General features: G+C 44.2%; 2 protein-coding genes across 14 annotated transcripts in view; one reads left to right on the forward strand and one right to left on the reverse strand.

Annotated features, from left to right (window-relative positions):
- ANKS1A (ankyrin repeat and sterile alpha motif domain containing 1A) overlaps positions 1-7,721 on the reverse strand; it is a 119,015-nt gene extending 111,294 nt beyond the window's left edge. For 4 of the 11 annotated variants that reach the window (XM_079980846.1, XM_079980848.1, XM_079980849.1 and 1 more), the window contains exon 1: positions 7,460-7,720. In XM_079980846.1, the coding sequence (XP_079836972.1) occupies positions 7,460-7,644 (185 nt within the window). In that variant the 5' untranslated portion in view covers positions 7,645-7,720. Of the gene's footprint in view, positions 1-7,459 lie in introns of all 11 variants that reach the window. The other 7 variants (XM_079980843.1, XM_079980841.1, XM_079980851.1 and 4 more) reach the window with 2 other exon arrangements.
- A 73-nt stretch (positions 7,722-7,794) lies between these two features.
- Positions 7,795-21,155, forward strand: TAF11 (TATA-box binding protein associated factor 11). Of its 3 annotated transcripts, none has more exons than XM_079980935.1 (6): positions 7,795-7,916; positions 14,495-14,775; positions 17,538-17,668; positions 18,351-18,438; positions 19,400-19,496; positions 20,533-21,155. In XM_079980935.1, exons 2-6 carry the CDS (start codon positions 14,539-14,541, stop codon positions 20,661-20,663), a joined length of 684 nt encoding a protein of 227 aa, XP_079837061.1. In that variant the 5' UTR covers positions 7,795-7,916; positions 14,495-14,538; the 3' UTR covers positions 20,664-21,155. The 3 variants fall into 3 exon arrangements, with proteins under 3 accessions (XP_079837061.1, XP_079837063.1, XP_079837062.1); XM_079980937.1 differs by having other exon boundaries at positions 7,810-7,916; positions 14,549-14,775; XM_079980936.1 differs by lacking the exon at positions 7,795-7,916 and having other exon boundaries at positions 14,117-14,775.
- The last annotated feature ends 41 nt before the right edge of the window (positions 21,156-21,196 follow it).

Consider the following 21,196-nt stretch of genomic DNA (forward strand, 5'->3'; position numbering starts at 1 on the left):
CCTGGGACTCTTCCCCCCCACTATGCTCAGGTGGGGAAGCTGGTCCTGGTCTCCAACTGCTGCTCTGGGAGTCCCCGCTGGCCCCTTGCTTCTGGAGTGTCCCCCTTGGGACCCCCCGTGCCCTGGCCACCGGCGCCCCCTTCTGTGAATCTTCCGATTCGCTGGAGAGGCTCATGGAATCTCTCGGGCCATTGTCATCTTCTCCTACGCTGCCCTCAGATTCTTCCCCTTCGCTCTCCATCTCCCCTCTTCCCTGTGCTTCTGCTCCTGAGCCCCTGACAAGTGCGTTTTAGGAAAGCCTATTGTGATCTGGTTACACATGTAGTGCAGCTGATTTCCTTGTTTACTGAAGACTGATATACATCTAAGACAGAACTTGGGAGTGCCCAAGCACAGTGGCCTTGGGTAAGAAGAGGTATGGTGTGAGAGGAGCATGTCAGAGAAGCAAGACATGACAGACAGTCACTGCTGTGTGCTGGTCCCTCTAGCTAGCCAGAGGGCTTGTGGTTGTTTTATCAGTGCTCAGGTCTGCAGATGCTGCCATTAAATAAAATCTCTCTCATCCATTATTTGATTGTGGATGAGAAGGATGACATGGCTAACATTGTTATAGTTAAACAATTATATGACCTCACATAGACGTCTGAAGGCAACCCTGTTTGGGGAAGTGTTTAAGTGTTTGTTTCATCCCTTTATATTTTGTTGGAAGCTGCCCAGAGTAGCTTGGATAACCCAGTCAGATGAGTGGGGTATAAAAAATATTTATTATTATTATTTACTGCTGGTACTACTGCTGCTGCTGCTGCTGCTGCTGCTGCTGCTGCTGCTACCACTACCACCAAGACCTGGGTGCATGAGCAGGGTGGGATTTGTCTTACTCAGCTTTGCCCAGTTGGGTACTTGATTCAGCACTGGGCAGACCTGGAGCTCAGGAAAGGTTGCTATACAGATCTTTTTCTCCAGCTTCCTGTCTGCTTGAGTGCGGGTTGAGAGTGTTTGTGCCTTATGTTGGGCAATTAGGAAAGATGGGGGAAGCTGCTGGTTTACAGTCCACCTCACTGCCCAGCAGTCTTTCTGCCTGAGCTGACAGAAGTGATATCAGACATGGTGTTGAAGATCCAAACGTTGTTGATTTGGGGGAACTTCAACATTAAGGCTGAGCCCATAATACTGGGGTAGCTCAGGACTTCATGGCCATGATAACTTTGGAGCTGTCCCAACATGCCATCAGACCAATGAATGTGACAGGCCACAGTCTGGACCTGGTCTTCTTGACCAGGCAAGGAGGAGGAAAATAAATCCACTACTAGGGCTGGGTGATACCTGTTTTTCAACATTGTGATATGTCACCAGCTAAATATTGTGATATACTGATGTATCATGATGTCTGAAATGTATCTCGACTGCTTCTACCTCCCCACGTCCTTCCACCTTAAGGATGAAATAAGGTGAGGAAGCAGCAGCTGAGATAGATCGCCCCACCCTATCCACTACTACTGGTCCCAGAACTCACTACTTGCCTCTGCCTACTGTGAGCAATGTGTTAGTTTCATGGTCCTTTAGATCAGAAAGCAGAGGTACAAATTAAGTTACAGTTACATGAGAAGAATTAGAAGAATTCACACTCCCCACTCACCCCTTTGTAAATAGGCAACTTTCAATATGTCATAGAGCTATAAAGTTCAAGATGTCCACCAAGCTAGTATAGGCTCTTTGTATGCAGGGGTGGAGGAAGGGGGTTGCGATGGGCGTGGGCCACCCCAGGTGTCACCACTGAGGGGGGTGAAAAAATGCTGGGCGGCACTCACAGCGGGGCCTCCTGGGAGAGACTCGGTGGCTTGGGCGTGCGCAGGCTCGACGCTGCCCAAACCATCCACCCGCTGCCTCCCCAGCTGTAGGGCGGCTGAGTGGGAGGAGGCAGGCAGACTCCAGAGGCCCTGCGGTGTGCCCCACCTCTATGGGTGGCTCACCCCACCCTCGCCACGCACCAAGGCGCACCGTCCCAGGCACCTGAGCAGCTTCCTCCGCCGCTGTTTGTATGATCTTAAGCAGCTCTTTGGATGCTAGCAAATGTATCAAGAATCACAGAATTGTAGAGTTGGAAGAGACCTTGAGGGTCATCTAGTCTAGGCCTGATATCTGGTTTTCAAAATCAGGGCTCTCTGAAGAGAGCAGAGGACTGGAGGCCATGTGTGAAATGCTGGCGATGCACGGTGCTGGCATTCACAATTACCATGATCTAGATTTCAAACTGGTTTTGGATGGTCTATCAATAGATTGCCCTTTCCTAATCTAGTCCAACCCCTTGGGGGGGGGGGACTCAACACAGGCCAATCAAAATGGTATGGAAGTAGGCATTCCTTCAGGATGCTGAATCCAAGCCATGTAAGGCTTGTAAAGGTAAGCAGATGAACTGTGAATTGTGTTTGGAAACAAAATACAAGCTGCACAGTTTTTCAAATACTGGCAAGTGGTGTTCCCAACAATCAGTTATATATTTCACTAATTCCACTTCCAGACAGTATTCAAAAGCAGTCCCACATACAACACATTAGTCCATTCTGGAGGCACACCTGGGCTTCTAGTGACAAAGCTGGACATGGGAGTATCCCCCAAAGCTGTAAGAAATCTTGGGGCAGAAACCATGTCATCCAGAATAGGTTAAATCATCAAGCCACAAGCATCCACCTTAATGGGGCTGAATTTCAGTTAATTGGCCCTTATCCAGCCCGTTATCCTGTCTGGGCACCAGTTCAGAACTTCCACCGCTTCACCCAACTTGGATGAAAAAGAAATACAGCTGCGTGTCATCAGCATACTGATGCCAAGAATGAGCTCCCATGATTCTCATATTTCAGATTCTCTCTTAAAACACTTCCTCTGAAATATTTCTAAAATATTGGATACAGGTATCTCTTCTTCAGTAGAGTGAGAGACCAAGTCCTGACCAGTGACTAATTTTTTTCTAGCATCAAATGTGCTGGCTGGTGACAGGGCTCTGATAACCTGTGAGATACTACAGGGGCAAAACTAGGCTTTATTTCACCTAAGTCAAAGACCCAGTTTGGCACACACCTTGACAGCATACTACAACATTTCCAGCAATATAGATTTCCTAGACAATTTGTGAGTAACTAAGAAAGCTGTTGTGATTACACAAATCCATGCTAATAAGGAAGCTGAAATATTTTTATTGGACAGAATGCTGATCTTTTGAATCCCATTTGCATTCTTTAGTCACTATATTTCTTTAACACATATTGCACTCTGCCAAGTTTCAGTTTAACCTACGAGAGTCCCCTTTGTGCCCCCTTGTTTATACTTTAAAATATCCAGTTTTGAACTGCATCTGTAGGAAGCCTGCAATAATGTTATGAAGGTATTTAAGGCATCTCACTGCTCCCAAGTAACTGAAACTCCCATCCCTCAGTTTTCAATTACCTATTATTAAACCACTTTGTCTCCTCTCCAATCAAATACACTTCATATCTCATTTCATTGCAGTTCCTTATTTCATCAGTAACATTCTATATCAGAGTAACATGCTTCAAAAACACTTCCACTGCAGTATACTTCCTAAAGAAATAGGGGTAGGGTAAGGGGAACAGAATCTTGAGATGTCAGTGAACTATTAAATATGAAACCAATTACTACCATAATGGGGCTCTGCAATGGGACCAACATTGCTACCACATGCTACAGGGCATAACAACGAAGCAGAATTACACAGCAGTCATGCATGCATTTACCTCTAAAGCCATGAGGTCTGAAGTGCTCATTCTATATAGTGGAACAAGGTTTGTATTTCTTCTGCATAACTAGAAAATGATGACATCTTTATAAACATGAAAAATTGAACAAGAAACTCACAAAAGTTCTCTTTTAAAAAACCCTTTAAAGCTTTTTAAAGCACTGGTCACACTGGCAACTTGAAAACTCTTCCTTTCCTCCAGCAATAGGTGCAGTTGACTTTCAGTAATCAGTACCAGTTTTGGATACTGCTTAATATTTTCCGTATATAGTGGTACCTCTGGTTACGAACTTAATTCGTTTCGGAGGTCCGTTCTTAACCTGAAACCATTCATAACCTGAGGTACTACTTTAGCTAATGGGACCTCCTGCCGCCGCCGCACGATTTCTGTTCTGGGTTAGCAGAGTCTGTAACCGGAAGTGTTTGTAACCTGAGGTGTTTGTAACCTGAGGTACCACTGTAGCAATTTTGTGTTTAACAATGTGTATGTGTAATAGTCCTACTGTTTGTGTAGTCACACGGAGAAGAACTATTTTGTTTAGAATCATCCAAGCCCACATTAGGAAGTTCAGCAAGATAATTCACTATCTATAGTGTCCATGCCAGACTCTCAAACACAATACAAACTTACACTGATTCCATCTGAAAAAGATACATTTTCAGCCCAACAACTTCAAACAATTCTGACCTTTCAAATATTCAAACCATGCTTCCAAACAGGATGTGCCCACATGCCAAGTCACAGGCTCTAACCAACTCCAGGAAACATGCATTTAACTTCAAATGCATACAAGTTATCCTAATGAGTCCAATTGTTTACTCACATTAAATGTTTCTAGGACTGGAGCTTGAACCATAAGATGATCTGAAACCTGCCTAGGGATATTGGAAACCTAGGAAAGTCATAGGTGGAGAAGCATCTATTAAGGTCTTCAGACAGTTGTCATTTCAGGAATCAAATCATTTTATAAATAAGTGCTTAGAAATCCACTTCAATAAAGATCAATCACACACAATAGTGTGATTTGTATATTTGTGTAAATGGCAACACACACAAATTATATTTCACCTGGCATATGAAGGAACTATCCCTGAAGTACAGCAAAAACAATCTCTGTAGGAAAGTGTTAAGTTTGAATAAGGGATTAAATTAGTATTATTAATCCTGTTATTATTTTTACAGATGACACTGTAATTCAGCTACCAAAGACAAAGAGAAACTGTAATACATTATAATCTAAATCTGAAAATGAATTAAGTTGAATACACATATACGACTATAGTGCAACACAAACAAAAGTAGATATGCTTACATTTTAGGCAAAACACAGAAAACACTTGAGGGTTTTTTTGTAAATTCTATATGATGATAGTTAGACACTACCTTTATTAAATACAAAGTAATGTATAATTTTGAGTTGGGGAGAGATTTTCAGGGTGGAGTAAGTAAGGAGAAGGAAAAAATGTTGCTAGACATGACAGAAACCCCTATCCTCACTTTGTAACAATCTTAAGAGAACAGAGTCATTCTGCATTCTTAATTATATTAGATTGTATCTGTAAAAAGACCTCAGGTTGCAACAAGACATGCTGAGACCAAGAATGGTCTCTCCCTTTCAATGCATATGACTCAGAATTTTTATAAAGTAAGGAGTTGAAGTAAAGAAAAACACATTAGCAAAGCAGGAGATTAATTTTAGACAAATAGCCAAATGAGAGTATTTCCCAGCAGCTGGTAGACTTAAGCATGTGAAATGCCTCTTCCATTCTGTTTTGAGACTGATACAAACTTCAGTTTCATCATGTTCAACATTTTTCCTTTTCTCTACACCCCCATTTTTTGTTTAACAACCAGTCTGAAGACTTATGATCAACTCAGAAGCTTGCATGATTTGTCATTCCAGCTGGTCTTAATAAAGGTACAGTGGAACCTCGGTTTTTGAACGTAATCCATTCCAAAAGAATGTCTGACTTCCAAAACGTTCGAAAACGTAAGCAATTACTTCCGGGTTTTTGACGTTCAGGTTCTGAATCGTTCAGCTTCTGAAACGCTTGAAAACAGAGATTCCACTGTATTCATGTTACTCTCTCTTTATTGAACTTTTCTAGTAAACCTGCAACCAAACAGATTCAGGCAAATGCTGGCTTCTATACTTTCAAGGAGAGAATGGCCACTAACTTGATCTGCAAAAAGTCTCTATGGTTGTAGCAAACTGCAGACTGGGGCTTCCAATGACAACCAGCAACATCTTCCCCCAACCTCTATTTTGTCTCTCAAGTGTTATTTTGCTCTCAAATAACAAGTGTTTACTTGCATTCCAGTCTTAGACAGAGTTCTGGTGGACTTGAAAGCTTAGACAGTATATTAGTTCTGTGATTTTAAAACTGGTCCTAATAAAGGTACTGATTTACTATTCCAGTATGAAATTTATACTTTAGAGATCCAGTGTTTTACCTTATTTTTCACAGTCACCTCACTGACCACCAGGCAGGCAAACTAACTATTCTTTGGAACAATTATTAGACCTGAGAGAGTCAGGAAGATAAGCTGAGAATAGCTGAATTGTTATCTACAAAGGCCAAGAAATGGCCTTCTTAGATATATGAAGCTAACACACTCCTGTCCCAATCACAGTGAGGGAGATATTACAAGTCACATCACCAGTTTTTTGAGGAAGGGCACACACAAAAGAAAACCTGAGAAATTAAAAAAGCAGCCATACAGCTGTGAGAAGTTAGGGCAGAGGAGGGATGCATCCCAGGAACACCATAAAGGTTTGGATACTGCAGAACTAGAAAAAGTACACAATTATAGTGCAGTACCCATAAGCCCTAAGAGCTACAGTTAACCTGTACACAACTACTTGATTTTACATTGCTTACATCTGTCGGATCCTTTGCATGCAGACTCCCATTTCCTTCATTTTCTTTCTGTCTGTCCTATACTCCCTTCTCTAAAAGAAACCTTCAACTGCACACACAGAGGGAAATGGAAAAGGTGCCAGTGGTGGAACCCATTTTAGGTCCAGGCACTCACAAGCTGAAGACCATGACTCCAAGCCTTAGCATTATAAGTCATGCCTGAGGCAGGCAAAAAAAGAGCAACTTCACACTAAAAATGCAGAAAAGGGAAGCACGATTTGGCTGAAAAGTTAGAGATTAATGAACAGAGGTTGAGTTTTTTGGATCCCACCCTCACCCAGGACCTGTGTAAAGTACAAATCAGCCTCCCGCCACAATCTCCGGTGTTGACGCCAGTGCTTTTCAAAACAAAAGTTTACAATAGACGCTTCCCCAGCCAAAAAGCCTCACTGCCTCTTTCTAGAGGGAAGCGCAGCTGAAAAGCCACTTTCTCCAGGGAACCCGGAAGCCCCAGAAACACGCCCCTGCCACCTTTGCACCTCGCCGCGTAGAGCCCCTCTTTCCTCCGCGCACCCGCCAGAGCTAGCAGAGGCGCGATGCTTCGGACCTCTCTGCGCCCGAGGGAACCCCGGAGGCGCCGCCGCCGCCGCCGCCGCGCTCGGAAAACACATGGGCGGCCGCCGCTGCGCCTCCGAAAGGCGGGGATTCTGCCCGCGGACAACCGCACCTCAAGGCGCTCGAGGAGACACACCCCCAGCCGCCCCAAGGCAAGGCAGCCTGGCGCGGGCTCCCTCGGCCCCCCCCCTCCGAGCAACTCCGCCCCCCCCCCCAGGTCGAAGCACCTACCTGAGGAGGCTGGAGAGCGGGTGCCCCCCGCCGCTGCCGCTGCCACCTCCGCCGCCGCCCCCCGAGGACCCGGAGCCGCCGCCGGAGCCGAAGCCCGAGCTGAGGCGCTTGCCCGAAAGCAGCTTCTCCACGGCGGGGAGGTTCCCGGTGCGGGCGGCCTCCAGCAGCTCCTGCTCTTTCCCCATGGCCCGGCCCCGGCCCGGGAAGCCAAACCCCCCGCCTCTATACTACTACCCGTCTTCGGCTGCCGCCGCCGCCGCCGCCGCTGCCTCAGCCCAGCCGGCGCGTCCTTCCGGGGCGGAGCCGAGGAGGCCACGCCCCCTCGCCGAGCGGCGCCTGCCCCCAGCAGTACCCAAGACAAGGAGGGAGGAAGGGAGCCTCGGTTATACATAGACATATACACACACACGCGCTGGCAATTCCCTTTCATTCAGTGGCTGCTTCCTGAAAGAATGAGGTAAGGCAAGGTAAAAGTGGGAGGCTACTACCCTTCCCCCACTACGATCACACGGAACGTCCCCGTCACTTTCGGCCATCTGCAAGAAATATCGAAGGGTCCGCTTCAAGTCCACAGCAGGTTTCTCCGGAGGAAAAGGACAAAGGGGCTAAGAATCTCCCCACAAACGACGTCCGGGGGGGGGGGCAGACAACAGCAACAACAACCAGCAACTTGTGAGGCAGCTGTCGAGCGATCTTCACAAGTTGCTGGTTGTTGTTGCTGTTGTTTGGTGTCCCCCCCCCCCGACGTCGTTTGTGGGGAAACCTGCGTGTAGATTGTAATGTATGGCCATCGTACACGTAGATATTTCGCTGCATGTGGGCATGCAAGGCAGCTGCAGTTGGGCACAGCTCCCACCTATGGAGGCAAAACATCTATAGCTGTTAATGACCAAGTGGTTACCCAGCAAATTGCACCTTCTGCATTGGAAATTGGTAACGTTTGAATCAGCCTTGCTAGCCAGTCTGCGTGTTACCCCAGGGGTAGTCAATGTTGTGCCTTCCAGATGTTGGAAGAATGCAGCTCCCCTCCGCCCCAGCTACTAGGCCTAATGGTCTGGGACTGAGAGTTGTAATCCAGCATCGGGGAGAAACAATGTTGTTTACATCTGTTACCCTCTCAGGCTCTGTTTTGCTTTTAATCCTGGAATTTTAGAGTGAGGGGTGGAGAAATCAAAGCCTAAGGACAGTAGTAGGCTGTGTAAACTATGAAAAGCAGTAGCTGAAATAAACATGTTGGCAGATGCTTCAGTACCTTTACAATGCATTGTTGGCCAATGCAGAGTTTGTTTTATTTCAAAGTAGGGTTTTTCTGCTCAGTGTTTACTTTCTGACTTATCTAGTTAGAGGGTCATAGGACTGAGACTGAAAATACTTCACCTGAGCAGTCATTTTTAGTGTGGTTTCAGAGAAACTACACTCACACACTTTCCCCTGCTCTGCAGCTAGAACTAAAATAGCCCTCTCAGCCTGGACAAGGGAGCAAACAAGAGAATTGGAGTAGACCAGACACAAAACCAGCAGCACAGAGGTGGCAGGGAGTTTTCAGACAGCCCTTGCCACGCCTGTTTGATTTGAGCAGGATTTAACACACACACATACCTTGCTCATGAGCTGATTGAAAGGAGATAAAATCCTGCTCCCTTGGCTGTGTGCCCTGCAAAGAATTTATTCCCACCACTCTGATCATCAAGTGATGTCACCATGATAGGCCTGTAGGCCAGAGGTTCCCAGCTCTACTTCCGAGTGCAGCTGCCACTTGAAGTGGCCAGTACTGGACCAAAGCAGAAAAGCAGCTCCCTAGGCTTTTGCCCATTTATTCCATGCCTCTCATATATTCCATTAGATTTTGTTATTTCCCAAGGTGCCCTGGAGCCTCCCAAGGTGCCCTAGGGACTGGTGTCCTTTACTGTGAGCCTGTGTGGCTAGAGTGTCGGACTAGGACTAGTAGACCTAAGCTGAAAACTTTACTTATATCATGAAGCTCTTTAGATAACCTTGGCAACTCATTATGGATTATCTTCTTTGGCAATCACTTGGAGCCGAGTAAGATTGTCTTCCATGAACACGGTCTTAACTGTGGGTCCGTAAGTGACTGTGGAGGCCAATTCTGGATCCACACATCCTTCCACAGTGGGGACATAGGTTTCCAGGTGGGAGTTGATCATGGTGAGTGTTTACCAAACATGTCTTCCTCTTAGCAAGTTTCTCCCTTTTGTCCTGAGTTCAAACGTCTTCATAGTCCGTGACACCTTTGGTAAAGGCTGTTCTCCCATTGGAGCCCCCGCAGGCCAGTGTTTCCCAATTGTTGGTGTTTATCCTACTTTTTTTAGATTTGCCTTGAGAGAGCTTTCAAACCTCTTTTGTTGACCACCAGCATTACTCTTTCCATTTTTAAGTTTGGAATAGAATAGTTGCTTTGGAAGACGATAATCAGGCATCCAAATAACACGACCAGTCCAACGATGTTGATGTTGAAGAATAATTGCTTTGACACTGGTGATCTTTGTTCCTTCCAGTACACTGGCATTAGTTCGCCTGTCTTCCCAAGTGATACGTAGATTTTTTTGGAGATACCGTTGATGGAATCTTTTGAGGAGTCAGAGGTGGCATTTATAAGTGGCCAATGTTTCACAAGCATACAGTAAGGTTGGTAGTACAATAGCTTTGTAAACAAGCATTTTGTATTCCCTGCAAATAGGAATAGCCAATGCTAGTCCTAAGGGACGCAGGTGGCGCTGTGGGTAAAACCTCAGCGCCTAGGGCTTGCCGATCGCATGGTCGGCGGTTCGAATCCCCGCGGCGGGGTGAGCTCCCGTCTTTCTGTCCCAGCTCCTGCCCTCCTAGCAGTTTGAAAGTACCGCTTTATAGCGGGAAGGTAAACGGCGTTTCCGTGTGCTGCGCTGGTGCCGGCTCGCCAGAGCAGCTTCGTCACGCTGGCCACATGACCCGGAAATGTCTCCGGACAGCGCTGCCCCCCGGCCTCTTAAGTGAGATAGGCGCACAACCCTAGAGTCGGACACCACTGGCCCGTACGGGCAGGGGTACCTTTAATGCTAGTCCTACTCTGAGTAGATCCATTTACATTAATCCATTTACATTCACAAGCGTACAGTAAGGTTGGTAGTACAATAGCTTTGTAAATAAGCATTTTGGATTCCCCGCAAATAGGAATAGCCAATTCTAGTCCTACTCTGAGTAGATCCATTTACATTAATGGGTATGACTTAGTTCCATTAATTTCAGTGGACTTGGTTAGAGTCAACTCTGTCTCTTATTCGATCCTACCTGTTGTGAGGAGAACCATTTATGCCAACTTGAACTTTATTTACATGTAATAATAAATAAATAACCCAGCTGCCTGATAGTTTTATGTGGGGAAGTAGGCACATGCTCATTCCACATAACAACACTGAAAATAATGTATGAGATAAGCCTCGTATTGATATTATTTCAGTTCTTTTGAGAATTATATCACAAACATACATACAGTAAGGTATGTTTATGTGTGACATTGTGTGTGTGTGTGTGTACACAAATAATGACCTTGAAAACTTTGGGTTGTTTTCAAATTAGCTCTGAAACTGAGGACAGACAATAGTTTTAAGAAAGTTTAAGTTAGAGCCATTGTTGTTCACAGAATGCACACTGTTTTCCTTTGTTCTATGATTTCTGGTCAAACAGGTTTTGATGCACAACAAAACCTTGCAAAACCTGATTGACCAGAAGCAATAGCGGGACAGGAGGGTGTGTGTGTGTGTGTGTGTGTGTGTGTACATACCGCAAGCAATTACAGCAGTCTTCCACTTTCTAAAATGTACAGTCTGCCTCCATAAGTCCTTGCTGATTGTCCCTCCCTCCTTAAAATAACTTTGTGGTGAAACTGTGGTGATTTTGTTCTATGCTTGATTTTGCTTTAAAAAGAAAAGTGTGCTACTGTTGCTTTGTTGTCTACATAGCTCCAAGTGGAGGGCCTATTTCACCTAGGGTAGCAGTGATTTGATGCCTACACACCTTAGTATGATAACAATAGCCACACTGCAAGAATTAGTGGTTCTTGTGACTTGTCAGGATGCTAGTCAGCTTGTATATGAATGCCTCCATCTTTATTAGTTTGTCTCCTACCAACTCCAGCCCAACAATTATATTAAATGTGTTTATATACCATTTTTCATCCCCAAGTACTGCTTTTCTTTCATCTGACATTGAATGTGTACTCATAAACTTGCTTTATGCAGAACACACCTTTAATGTTCTTAAAGGTAAAGGTACCCCTGACCATTAGGTCCAGTCGCAGATGACTCTGGGGTTGTGGCGCTCATCTCGCTCTATAGGCCAAGGGAGCCGGCGTTTGTCTGCAGACAGCTTCCAGTTCATGTGGCCAGCATGACTAAGCCGCTTCTGGTGAACCGGAGCAGTGCACGGAAATGCCGTTTACCTTCCCTCCGGAGCGGTACCTATTTATCTACTTGTACTTTGACCTGCTTTCGAACTGCTAGGTGGGCAGGAGCTGGGACTGAACAACGGGAGCTCACCCTGTCACGGGGATTCGAACCACCGACCTTCTGATCGGCAAGCCCTAGGCTTTGTGGTTTAGACCACAGCTTACCTAGACTATCAGACCAAGACTGTAGATAGGCAGGCAATGACAAACATATCCTTCACTCTAAAGCATCTCTATATAAGCAAATGTTAAGCATCATGCAGGCAAGGAACTCAACAGCATTTAAAAACCAACAGTTTATGTTCTGTACATGAGCTTTCTGATGTCCTTGTATTCTCTTTTACAGCCATGATGCATTACCCCCTGAAAAAATCTTGACACAAAATGTGTTTCCTTCTTTATTTTATTGGTTTAACTTTAATGCATTTTTGTGTTTCTGTGATGTCATTCAAAGTGATTTACAATTTTAAATACTAAACGAATGTACAAATATAGAAGAAAATTCTCCTCAGTTGGATAAAGTGTCTCATCAGGAGTTCTGATTAATCATCCTGCCTCTTACAACTCCGCCATTACTTATTGTAGAGGGCATGGTCTCACACACCTGTTTTGTTTTCTCATCTTTAACTAAAAGCTTTTACTTATTTATGCACCCCATTACCACTGCCCCACCATGTATCAAAATACCAAGTCAATTATAATACTTCAGTTTACCAACTGGTAGCTATGTACAAGCCTAAAAATGGGGCTGGACTCAACTAACTGGTCCTGCCAGCAGAAGCCCGCAGAAGGACTGTTGATAGTGCAAAAAGGCTTTATCCCCTTTGTCCCCCACCCCCATGCCACTGTGCTTTTGGGGGTCAGGAATTTTTTTTTTTTAAGAAAAAAAACCAGAACAGCATATAGGAGGAGGAGAGGAGAGATAATTCTGTCAGGCACAACTGACCATAGTGCTATGTTGAATTCCCCCATAGAAAATTATGTGTTGTTTCAATATAAACATATGTTGATGTTAGTTTGTACAGTTACTAGGTAATTTTACTCGATGTTTACTTGGTAATTGTTTCATTAATTCAGAATGGTTACACCATAAGAGTACTTTTTATTTAAGAAGTCAGCTTTGAATTAGTTTGTCCCCCTATTTAAATCTATAGCCAGTTTCCCTAAACACATTCAGTTAACACTCACCAACTATGCCCCAAAGACTTGCAGTTCTCACTCAGGTCTACTTTCTTCTGGAGTCTCTCAGGCTTCTATCAGACTCTCCTCCTTGAGGAACTTGCACTCAGCAACATCACTGACTCTTGGCTTCAGAGCTCTCTCAAAGGCTGTCTCTGGGATGCTCCCTTTCCCCCATATACCTCTCCTCAGCTCCATTTAGTGTTCTTGTCTTCTCTCAGACTCCTTAAGCCTTTAAGTCTAGATGCCCTCCCCCTGGCTCCAGCTTCCAGCTCTATTGCTGTTTCTTACACTGACTGACGTGATCCATCCACCCGCCAACTTGAACTGTGGCTTGAGGTGGCCCTTTTATTTTTGACTGCAGCCAATCACTTCAGACTTGGGTGGAATTCTCCCCTCTCACCAGACCCCAACTCTAGTCCAATGGGATGAGACAAAATGTCCACTGACCTGACCCATCAAATCACACCAGTTTTCAAACCCCCAGTGACAGCATTTAAAGTCAGAACCTCATTCCCAGAGCTACCTTTTAGACAATGTACGGTAATGTGACAGTCAGTCACCCACTAACCTCCTGTTGATACCTTGCATATAAGGTCACATCCATGCAATGCATTTGACGTACATGGCATCCTCCAAAGAATTGGGAACTGTACTTTCTTATGGGTGCTGGAAACTATAGCACTTTGGGGGGTAAACTACAGTTCTCAGGATTCTTTTGTGGGAAGTCATGTGCTTTAAATGTATGGTTTAGTTGGCTACCAAAGAACAACTGAATGCCCTCCTCAGAGAGGCTTGCCAGGTGCCTGCATTATGGTCTTTTTGGTGGCAGGCAAAGAAATATATATCCTCAAGTGTTTTATTTTATTTTATTTTTGTATATAGTTCAACAATCCCAAACTTTTGAGAAGTCAGTAGTTATAAAGGTGTGCTGATCTGTCATAGAACAACCCCACTGAAGAAGATAACAGTGGTTACCCAGACCTCATTGCTGGTTGCGAAGGGGCCGCTATGACAGTTCAGGCTTCAAGGCCCCCAAAATGTAGGTCCATCACTGGCCATGGCAACAAATAAGTATGGTCCAAAGTCATGTGCGTCCTTGAATTGCAGCCACCTTTACGGTCTTGGGTTCTGTGTTTTGGTCATGACTAGCTGCCTCAAAGAAGACTTATCAACATGTCCAAAGATGCACAAGTTGGTGAACAGATGCACATTTTAAAGATCCACCATCCACTTTAATATTCAAGTTCAGTTTAAAAATAAGCCAGCAACCCAAAAGTCCCCTTGCCCAGTGGCTGCTACTCTCCCTGTGTGATGCTCTGTAGCATTTCCACTGTTCAAACGGGAATACAGTATTGTTGTTTTCATTGAAGCTGACTGAGACGGTCGCCTTTCTGACATTTTTCACCGTGCAGCTCATCTATTTTCCCCTTCCTATGCTTGGGCGTGATGTGTTGCTATGGAAACAGAGACCGGAGGTGGAGGACGCATCTCTGATGACGTCACCAGAGCGCGACAGATCCTCCTCCTGGGAACAATGGCTGAAGCTGCGGAATCTCGTACGGAGAATGCTGTTCTTCCGCCCGTTGTATCTTCTCCGTCTCCCGCGGAGGAGTCCTCTAACCTCGCCGCGGAATTAGCCGAGGGGCAAGAGAAGGCTCCTGTGGTGGTGAAGGAGGAGGCGCAGGTTCGAGAGGTGTGTAGAAGAGAAGGAAGCGACGCTCACATTAACCCTTTTTTCCTTCGACCTGCTCTTCAGCTATTCTTTTCTTGTTTTGGGGGTCGATGGGCTGCTGCTAAATTCCTACTTGAAAGGTGGTTGGATTTCCCCTCCACGGTTCCCTGGGCTCCAACTGCCCATATTTATCAGAGACAGCATCTCTTTAATGGTAATTCTTGCCAGAATGTTGTGGCACCTTAAAGACTTAACAAATTAGTTATGGCATAAGCTTTACAGGACAAAGTATCCACTTCATCATATACATGAGAAGTTATCCACAGTTGCAGGTAGGCATATAAGTAAAGAGGGGATTTTGACCAGCGAGATTAGAGGGAAATGGACTACAGAAAGTACACCCATTCACAATTCAGTTAGAGCGGGAACGGGGAACCTATAGACCATCCTAGGACTAAAGCTCCTCTCATCTCTGAACACTGCCATTCTGCCTTCTTATGGGAGTTGGGAGTCCAACCACATGTAGAGGGCTACAGGTTCACCACGGCTGAATTAGACCTTAAATGTCTGAGAAATGGACAGACTGACCCTGTTACTCCTGCCATAAAGTGGCACTTTGCTTATTTTGCATTCAGGCTCTGTTTTCATCACCACTGGCTGTAATCTTGTGTTTCATTTACTTCTCTTTTCCCTCCTTACCATCTCACCTCCCCATGTGTTGCATTAATGCAATACAGTAAAGGATAACGCTCAGTGCATCTGATGAATTTATATATTGTTTAAGGCATTTATTCTTTAGCCAAAAATGCTCCTACAGCAGCTTACAAAGGAAAGGGGAAGGGCCATAGCTCATTGGTAGAGCATATGTTCCTATGACAGTTCCCACTCTTCAGCATAATATCTAAAAGACATAGGAAGAAAAAGGGCTGGAGAGGGAGGAAGGAAAACAAGCTCAGGCCCTAGTTCTTAATTGACTTATAGGATCTATAACTTCATCTGTTCATGCACATTCTGTCTTGTACTAGTTATCTCCCGCTTGGACTACTGCAATGCGCTCTACGTGGGGCTACCTTTGAAGGTGACTCGGAAACTACAACTAATCCAGAATGCGGCAGCTAGACTGGTGACTGGGGGCGGCCGCCGAGACCACATAACACCGGTCTTGAAAGACCTACATTGGCTCCCAGTACGTTTCCGAGCACAATTCAAAGTGCTGGTGTTGACCTTTAAAGCCCTAAACGGCCTCGGCCCAGTATACCTGAAGGAGCGTCTCCACCCCCATCGTTCTGCCCGGACGCTGAGGTCCAGCGCCGAGGGCCTTCTGGCGGTTCCTTCATTGCGAGAAGCAAAGCTACAGGGAACCAGGCAGAGGGCCTTCTCGGTCGTGGCGCCTGCCCTGTGGAACGCCCTCCCATCAGATGTCAAAGCGATAAATAACTACCTGACATTCAGAAGACATCTTAAGGCAGCCCTGTTCAGGGAAGTTTTTAATCTGTGATATTTTAGTGTATTTTTGGTTTTTATGGAAGCCGCCCAGAGTGGCTGGGGAAACCCAGCCAGATGGGCGGGGTACAAATAATAAATTATTATTATTATTATTATTCCCCTGATCAGATCCAAGAATGGAGCAAATAACAGTGCCTAGGCCAGGATGTCAGGGCTGCTCCAGCACCATACTTCTTTCTGCACTTGGAATCTATGAAAACTTGTGTCAAAATAAATCTGTTAAGCTTTTAAGGTGCCACAAGACTCTGTTGTTTTTACTGCAATGCTGAATAGTAAACATAACCTCCCTAGAAACTGGTAAATCTTGTCCATCTTGCCTTCTGGTCATGTCTTTTTTTAACATATTTTTGTGTGCATAAACACACTGCCCGAGGTATCTTCAAATTCAGTCTTGTTTGGACTACACTTGAAGTTCATGAACACAAGATACCGATGCATTGTTTGACTTCCATTTCCTCATCATCACAACTGCCTTTCCAGATTGATGGCTGTGTTCAAGGTGGTTATTCTGTAAGGATTAAACTTTAAGGGCAGTACTTTAAGTAGCTCCAGTAGTGCAATGACTTTTGGCTGTGCAGTGGAACTTCACATCCATCTCCTCTGCCTGTGGTTCCCCCAAACCTCCAGAACAGATTTTTTTTTTTTTGGGGGGGTGGAATTGCATGGGGAGAAGAAAAGAAAGGGAAGTTCCATTTTGCACAAACAGAAATCCTTGCGCTAACAGAACCACTTTGTTGGGTACCACCTTGTTACACTTTATTGCCAGTCTATTAAGAACCCATGCTTCCAAAGCTAGTGCAAGAAAGGCTGTTACATGATAAATTAAAACAGTGTAACAGCATGCACAGAATACCCTTTAGTTATGTGTAAGGGGACAGGGTGCTTCTTGCATGATGACCCTTGGAATAAGAATTGTTTTTTATACGAAAGTTAGTATTTTATCAGTGAAATGCCGAAGGGTATGTCTACTCCCCCCACCTCCCACATGCTTCCATGCTGTGCAAGACACTGATTGAAATAAAATCTCAACATTGGAGAGAAAAGGAATATTTTTTTTTTTTAAGTTCAGTTTGAAGAAGTTGAAATCTTGTTCTATCTTTTGTTTAATAAATTACGCAAGTCACGACATGTATGTGGCAATATAGAGAGTGGAGCTAATAATAAAAATAATGAAAATCTTTTGCACCTGACAACTTTAATTAGAAACTATAACTATAACCAATCTGAACATACCAACACTATAGCCAAGCTGAACAAGTTTTTTTTTTATATACTAGATTAAAACAGAGTACGAAGAAACAGAGGAGTCTACTTCACAGCCTTGTGCAGCCAAGAAAATAAAAATAGAGATAAAGGAGAAAAAAGAGAAAAAACATAAAGTAGATGAAGATGAGATTCAAAAAATGCAGTAAGTAATCTTACATTTACATGACATAAAGCTTTTTATTAATGCTAAATGGTTTGTATAATAGGAGGCTTGTAAGATAAGCTGTAATGTCTTGTAAATAAACTGTTCTGTTGATTTCCCTGCCTTTTGGGGGGTGGGTGGGAAGGAGGTGGTACTGAGGCTGCAACCCTATGCATACTTACTTGGGAGTAACTAGTGAGACTTACTTTGGAGTAAGCATGCATAGGATCAGACTGGAAATTAAATTTACAACCAAGAAATACTGAGGTAGCAATCCTATACATAAAAAAACTTGTAATTTGTATGATTGTTAGTGCTTGGATTTTGATGATGTTTTTATCATATTTTTGTTATAATTTATTTCCTCAGAATGGCTTTGGAAGGAGCCCTGCTCTTGAAAAGTGTCATAAAAGCTGCATAAATTTAAAAAAATGGTCTTAGTGGGACAGTTTTGAGTAGGCATGTTATAGGATTGAACGATTAATACTGTAACATAGGAAGGAATAATTATCGTGTGGCACTGCACAATACTCTCCCCTTCCAGATTCTTTCTTTCGAACGAAGTACTTTACCATTGTCTTTTCCCAACTTCACTAGCTATGCAGTTTTGTAGCTATAAAGATGTGTATAGGGTAAACGTGTTGTTTCTAAATCTGGGGTATAATTGGCCTTTTCTTTCTAGAATTCTTGTTTCCTCTTTCTCTGAAGAACAACTAAATCGTTACGAGATGTATCGCCGGTCAGCTTTTCCTAAGGCTGCTATTAAACGGGTACGGTTCTGTTCCAATTCAATTTAAAGTAAAGCAGCTTGCCGAGTTGTATCTTATGATGTACAAATGGAACCTGCAACAAATTGTTGCAGTATGGAGTGCTTAATTTCAGGATTACTGTCAATCAGCCATGTCCGTTTCCTGCATGCTATATAAAATTCCCCTCTTCTTTCCTTTTTGTTCCCACCCATCCCACACCAGTCAGATAGTACCGTATTTTTCGCCCTATAGGGCGCACCAGCCCATAGGGCGCACCTAGTTTTTTTTGGGGGGGGATAAAGAAAAAGTATTTATTCCCCCCCCCCGGCATGGAGCTGGGGTGGGGGAAGCCTGAGCTTCCCCCGACCCCAGCCCCCAGAACAGGCTGCTGTCCGCAAGCTTTGGGAGCCCGGTGGGAAGTCGTGCCAGGCTCCCAAGGCTTGCGGAGAGCTGCCCGAAGCCCAGGGCGCGCTCCACTGCACTCCCCAGGTTTCGGGCTGCAGGCTGCTGTCCGCAAGCCTTGGGAGCCCGGCGGGAACTCCCACGGCTCCTAAGGCTTGCAGATAGCTTCCTGAAGCCTGGAGAGTGAGAGAGGTTGGTGTGCACCGACCCCTCTCGCTCTCCAGGCTTCAGCGAAAGCCCCATAGGGCGCACACACATTTCCCCTTCATTTTTGGAGGGGAAAAAGTGCGTCCTATAGGGCGAAAAATACGGTATTCTGTGCCCACTGAGCTAGCTCTGTACTCATTGAATTGTTTTGGCAGGCCCTCTTCCCATCCCCAATTAGGACACATGACGACTTAGCAGGATACAACCCAATAGATGCAATATTTCCGTTACACAGATTATGAATTTTAAACCTCAGTCTGACATAAACTATGCTGAAACCCTGTGGCAGCACAGTTGTCATTGCCAGTAATGTTTGTGATTGGAACATAAAGAACTTAACCCTTTAAAATCAAATTATCATTCCCCTCCTCAGCTGATCCAGTCAATTACTGGAACCTCTGTCTCTCAGAATGTAGTTATCGCCATGTCAGGAATTTCCAAAGTCTTTGTTGGAGAGGTAGTAGAAGAAGGTGAGTAACAGAAGAATATTTAAAACTTGTATCGAGTTAAACAGGTTTTCTGTAATCCTTTATTCTGAAATATTATTGCAGTTCTTCATTTCTATGAATTTGCAATAGCTCAGTAGTTTTAAGAGAAATATGGCTATTAACCCAGTGTAACAGTATGAATAATTTACCTAAGCACTTGCTTTCTAAACACAAAAATAGGATGTTACCCATCCTATCCTATGTATGTGCCCAATTTTCTACCCAGTGGTAGGGAATGCTTATTCAATTTTATCTAAATTCTCCTCAAATGGAAGAATTGTTAAGCCACTTGTGTTTATCTTTTAAGTTTTGGAAGCATAGTAATGCTATGTGGTACAGTGGTACTTCTGGATGTGAACGGGATCCGTTCCAGAGCCCCGATGGCATCCTGAAGTGAACGCAGCCTAAGTCTGCGTGTGCGCGGGTCGCCGCTTCCGCACATGCACGTGATGTCATTTTGAGCGCATGCGCAAGCGGCAAAACCCGGAAGTAATGCATTCTGTTACTTCCGGGTCGCCGCGGAGCGCAACCCAAAAACGCTCAACCCGAAGCTACTGCTGTTCTGACATTTTGATTCTCAGATGCAAGTTATAGTATTTACATAACTATATAAACTAAGTATTTACTAAAGTAGAGTCAACTGCTTTGGGGAGGAATTCAGGATAAGGAGATTGTTCTGTCAGTGCAAGCATTTCTGCTCGCATAATGGAACAATCTCTCCTCTCTTCTGCCCATGTGCTCTTCTGTGGGATCTCCTGAACCTCCAGAATGCATGAAGGTGGAAAACACCTGTTGTGCTAGTGGGAGTCCTTGCACTGACTAGTTGAATCTGGCCTTTTGTTAGTCCATCGGCTAAATACTAGTATGCCTGGTTGTTAGAATGTAAAGAAATATACACACGTATCAACTACTTTTAAAGCTAAAATGTTTGTAGAAATAAGGCAGATTTTGTAACCAAACGGGGGTATGTAAGATGTATTGAACCAACAGACTGATTTAAATACTTCTTTGTTTTCAGCACTAGATGTATGTGAAAAGTGGGGAGAATCACCCCCTCTGCAGCCCAAACACATGCGTGAAGCAGTCAGACGATTGAAGTCACGAGGGCAGATCCCAAATTCAAAATACAAAAAAATTATTTTTCACTGAAGAGGAGATTGGTGAAGAGTCTTCAGTGGGATGAAGATCATTCACCTTTGAATAAGTGTAAATAACTTTTGCAAATGGTGGCTTCAGATTGCTTAAAGCCATCTAAACGTATATGCTCTTACTGGGGGAAACATTTAATAAACTACTTATGAAATTCTAGGTCATTCTGATAGAAGTTATACTGCATGCTATACTTGGACTGAGTACAGAAACATTTAAGTATGCAGTCAATAAACTGTATAAAACTACTTTTAAATATGTTTTTCTTGAGACTAATGTTTGATTCTGCATCCAGTTCTCTGATATTAAACTTACAAGTTGTGTGAAATATAAGACCTGGTCAACGCAAAACTCCTAGAGTGTGCCATAATCAAATCGAGCAGGCAGGCGCAGCTCCAAAAACCAATAAAGAGCTACCTAAAGTAATGGATGCAGTTGTGTAATGACTTTGCCTTTGATGTTTTCTAATAAAGGTGGGACAAATATGCTTCACTGGAAAATATGTTCATAATATGTACCATTTATCAATTCAT

Source organism: Podarcis cretensis, assembly GCF_951804945.1.
Source record: "Podarcis cretensis genome assembly, chromosome: 6".
Lineage (NCBI taxonomy): Eukaryota > Metazoa > Chordata > Lepidosauria > Squamata > Lacertidae > Podarcis > Podarcis cretensis.